The 4,844-nt window shown below is 38.6% G+C and overlaps 1 protein-coding gene across 1 annotated transcript; it reads left to right on the top strand.

The window, feature by feature from the left end:
* Positions 1 to 4,287, top strand: LOC133972617 (replication protein A 32 kDa subunit-like). Its single transcript, XM_062410160.1, has 9 exons — positions 1 to 137; positions 222 to 265; positions 372 to 473; positions 1,965 to 2,078; positions 2,171 to 2,242; positions 2,339 to 2,446; positions 2,782 to 2,874; positions 3,368 to 3,465; positions 3,871 to 4,287. Exons 1-9 carry the CDS (start codon positions 125 to 127, stop codon positions 3,953 to 3,955), a joined length of 729 nt encoding a protein of 242 aa, XP_062266144.1. The 5' UTR covers positions 1 to 124; the 3' UTR covers positions 3,956 to 4,287.
* The last annotated feature ends 557 nt before the right edge of the window (positions 4,288 to 4,844 follow it).

Raw genomic sequence — 4,844 nt, 5'->3', positions numbered from 1 at the left:
TGAGATCACCTGAGTAGACCTAACAAACCTGAGTGTTGTTTACCTACCAGCCTCTGATGGTCCTGATGTCTTAATATAGTGAAGAACTCCTTTAGCTGCTTGTGTGACAGTGACCAACTTTGTCATGTGGAACCAAAGTGAGTTAACGTTGCTTCAAACAATCCCTTTGTGCTTTCTAACTCCGTGACCTCTTTTTTCTCTTAACTTCTCCTTTGACACAGTTGAAATCAGTGGGACACCAAGACACACTGCAGGGAAGTGGAAGGTGTGTCCATCTTCTATGAAACGCCACATGAGGATCTGAGGGAAATGGGTTCAATGTGTTGAGTGAGATCTGATTCATTCATTCTCCCACTTTGATCTCGCCACAGAAATCAACTCTTAGGATTCTGCCCTGCACAGTGTCGCAGCTTCTGTCCGCACCTGAAATCAGCAATGATACCTTTGCAATCTGTGAGCGTGAACTCAACCAGGTACGAAGACAAGTGGAACGTTGTTTTTCCTTGGGGGTTTTTGGTCGTTAACAAAGTAATGGACTCACTGGGATGTTGACCTGACTGATGAAACATCCAGGGGATCACGTGGGGGGACTGTGACGTGGGAGGTAGAGGGTCGTCCATTCTTTGCCCCTGTGCTAACAGCGTATATGTAATAGAACAAGTGCTGTGTATAGAAGTGGCGTATGAGTGTTTGTGTGAATGGGAATAGAAAGGAAAGTCAGGGGATAAGCAATATTAAACAAATATATTCCCAAGTAGACATGGAATATCTGCAGCAAATAAGATCTAAAGCCATTGAATACTACGAGCCACAAATGTGCTTGGTTCTGGAGGTTCAAATCCCATTCCGTTTTTGAATAGAGATTGTGATCAACAGCTATATTAACATACCGTAAACTATAAGGAAACTATGTTAAATGCTCCTGTAGAAGCCATAAGTCGGTATGACATCAACTACGTTTAAAATAAGTGTTTTAAATTGAGCTGTCAAGGAGAATTATTACACAATGCACAATCCTCAGGTGAAGTAGCTACATCTCTGATTGGTGGAGCTTGTTGTTACCATGGAAATGTTTACCAGAACTGCAAAAATCTTGTTTTCTACGATTGAGATTGCATAATTTAGAGTTACTATACACTATAAGAAACCGTATATATACATACAAACTACAATATATTCTAAAGCTATATTAACATGGTTAAATTCGAAAAGAAGTGCACTGGAAGTCATTGAAAGGAGATCATGGGCAATGGTTTATCAATAGTTCCTTCATTCTTAAATAATAAGCTACACATTCTTATGCCTTTTTTTATTTTTTCCATTTTCCAAAACAATTTAGCTCTGAATCAAATGTTTTATAATCACTACTCGTCTTGAAGCTGGTCAGCCTGGTTCCAGGCTTAAAAGTCTTTTTATCTGGATTTTCTGAAACGTTGATGGATAAAATGAATGGGAAACTGTTCGTCTCTATCATTATGGTATTTTTGTGCATTTGTTTACCGACTTTACAAAGAAGGCTCTTTTAATAAAAACTGGAACTCATATCTGATGTTAACTAATTCCACCATGAACATCTAAATGTATCTAGAGCTGAGATGAAAAGACATGAACAGATGGTGAAACTCAAATGACTTGTTTAGTGACATGAAACACAAAGACTTGTCCCTTTGGGGATTAGTTTGACTCAGGACTTCATAGCCACGATTTGAGATTGACTTGCCTCCTCGTGGGCCCCAGACTCTCATCATTCACAGTTTAGTGATGCATGTTACCTGGTTCTGTAGCTGTGTTTCTCTCAATCCTGCCACATGAATCTTTAAAGGGAAATGAAACCTCAAATTCACTCGTGCTTTCCTAAGTAAATAAAAACGTTCACAATTTAATAAGCTGAGTTCTTCAAAGGAGTTTGATCTGAGTAGAACTACTTGTGCTGATTTGTAATTGCTGCCCTTCTCTTGCTGCAGGTGTCTGTTGTGGGCGTCATCCGAGGATGTTCCCCCTTCGAGAGCATCGTCCAGTACTCTGTGGATGACATGACGGGTCCTCCGTTAAATGTGAAGCAGTGGGTCAACAAAGAGGCCAGTGGCATCAGCTCGCTCTGTTCCGGGTCACAAATGGAAACTGCAAACTGCACCGTTGTGGTAAATGATCTGTTTCAAATTTCTGACAGGACTGTGCGACCATGACCGATGCTTCTCCTGGAACATACGTGAAGGTGACAGGAAGTCTGCGTAATTTCAGAGTGAGTTGCAAGGATGATTGGTTTCAAGAAGCAGCAGTGAGGTTCTTTTGATTCGTGGCATCATATATAACCAACTCTATTTTATTTTTGCCTAAGGCTCAAAGGTATTTGATCTCCATGAATATCCGCTGCATCGAGGACATGAATGAGATCACATCCCACATGCTGGAGGTGGTACAAGCCCATATGCACCTTACTGGAAAGGTATGTGACCTTGTGGAATTCTGAAAAGTGACAGGTTGCTTAATGCTTTGATTCATATTTATAATTTATATATTTATGATAATGTCTAATAAAACACTGACACCTCTGGTGTTTATAAATACAAAATTATTTTAGCACTTGTAGTTTGGCTCTTTGAAGCAAATTGTAGTTACTTGACTTTGCTGCCTTAGGGTTTGTAACCTCATTGCTGAATGCACTTATTGTCACTTTAGATAAAATCGTCAGCTTAATGTAACGTAATATATATATATATATATATATATATATATTCACAAATGCACCTTTCCTCATGTGTGTTAATGTTGTAATTCCAGGTGTATGATGTGAATATGAACACCTCTCTTCCCTCACTGGTTGGCGGGGTCAGCATTGGACATCCTCAAGCTTTGTCCACCTTCCAGGACCAGGTCAGTGGGTTTAAAGGGTCATTTCAAATCCATCTCATCCAAATTTCTACTATTTCTGTTTTTTTTTCTTTCCCTTTTCTTACTTAGGTAAGAAAAACATGTGTCTGCTAATAACATTAACAATGACTGTGTTCTGTTCAAGTGCCCCTGTATCCGTAACAGTGAGCCAGCATGAACAATACAGGGATCCTGTATGTGGAATCCAGCTTTCATTCATATGAAGTATACCTATGTCTGACTTATACATTTTTTTATATATAGCAATATTTTGTTGAAAAGATATGTTGAAAGACCGAAAACGGTTGACAGCAATGTTTTTAAGTCTCAGTCAGCAAACCACTCAATACGTTGATGTTGTCATTGCGTGATCTTGGAATCTTTAATCGGTTTATTACTTGATGCATATATATAATATATATGTGTATATACACACATGTCAATACAATGATCAATTAACAGGGTTTGGTAGGTAATTTCTTGATTCCTGTCTAAGGTGTTCAATGCAATCAGGAAGTCCTCTAACCATAATGAAGGCATCAGTTTGCAGGACCTGAAGGCTCAGCTGCATTTCCTCAGAATGTCGGACATCAGGTATTAGCTCATGTGTTCCTATGAATGTTTTAGCCCATGCTAATATTGAAGCATTTTAACATGCTGGGCGATAATTGATCATAACTACATCCAAGCTGACTGCAATTAAAGCAAGGCAACTTTTTTATTTTTTACTTAGCTAAAACAAAATTACAGCTTGGCTTGCACTCAGTTATTTTTACCATGTCTTTGCTTGTGAGTGACCTCAGATAAAACTTGCTGTAAGAACAATGATTTTAAATTTGTATGTAGCCTCACATCCCTGGTGGTTCTATAAACTTAATTGTAAGAAGGGGTTTACAAGAACCAGCATCTGTCTGGGGAATATGTGGAAAATGTGAATCGTCTGAAAGAGGAAAACCAGAATGGAATGCTTATATTTGCAATCTGTCCCTGTGCTCACAGATCCTCCTTGACCTTTCTCTTAAATGAAGGCCATGTCTTCTGCACCATCGATGAGCATCATTTTAAGACAACAGGATATAACTAGGCTGCCCGAAGGCCAGTGAAACATCAAGGTATCACTGGCCTGAAACTACAGCTGAACAGAATGTAATGTAAATCCATCTTATGGTTGAATTGTTGTTCCGGCTAAATTCAGTCATTATTTATGAGCCACTGCAGCTAATGGCTTTGTCGGCTTTTGTCTAAAGCTCATATAGTTTATTATAGTGAATCATTTGTTGCCTGTTAGAAATTCCTGCATATTCTGATGGATGTTCAGGCTTTGTTCTGTTTAACCATATAATTATAGTTTATTTATGCTGTGCTTTCTGAGGACCCTTAAATGGAAGCTGCATATAAAGAATCATGTCTAAATCATATCTTGTGTCGTATGTATTCAAATTACTTTCCCCGTTAAACTACAGGCCCTATACATCTAAAAAGCTACTGCAGGTTGTATTATTATCCTTTAGATCTATTTTTCCAACTAGGATTTTATTTATGCATTTGAAGCCCGATCGATTGAAGCACTTCTTTCAAAGAGGTTTTGGTGCCAGCATGCACCAAAACATTCAATGCTTGAGTATCAGGCTTCAACTCAACTGAACAGCTAATGGATCACATATTAATAAAACCAAGGGGCGTTAAAATTGTTTTGTCATTTAGACTTCAGCACTGCTGCTAGGCAACAGAAATGAGAGGTTGGATTGGAGGGGTTGGTGATGCCGATCACGGAAAGCCTCTGTAGACCAGACCATCTTATTTGGATTTGTCTCTCTTGGTCAACACAAAGAAGGGGGTTTCATTTCCTCTGAAGTGTGTAGCCCCGGAATTGAGACACAACTATAGTTTTTAGTATACTTTAAACTCACTATACTTTCATTTTTTTTTAATTGAATATGTATACATTAGCCTGGCTAGTTTGATTTATTACC

Source organism: Platichthys flesus, chromosome 17 (genome assembly GCF_949316205.1).
Source record: "Platichthys flesus chromosome 17, fPlaFle2.1, whole genome shotgun sequence".
Lineage (NCBI taxonomy): Eukaryota > Metazoa > Chordata > Actinopteri > Pleuronectiformes > Pleuronectidae > Platichthys > Platichthys flesus.
This window is presented reverse-complemented; position numbering and strand designations above follow the sequence as displayed.

Excerpts from the sequence above, each read along its gene's own strand:
- LOC133972617 (XM_062410160.1), top strand. Across the intron at positions 2,447-2,781 it reads ATATGCACCTTACTGGAAAG|GTGTATGATGTGAATATGAA; the intron begins GTATGTGACCTT and ends TTGTAATTCCAG. Across the intron at positions 2,875-3,367 it reads TGTCCACCTTCCAGGACCAG|GTGTTCAATGCAATCAGGAA; the intron begins GTCAGTGGGTTT and ends TTCCTGTCTAAG.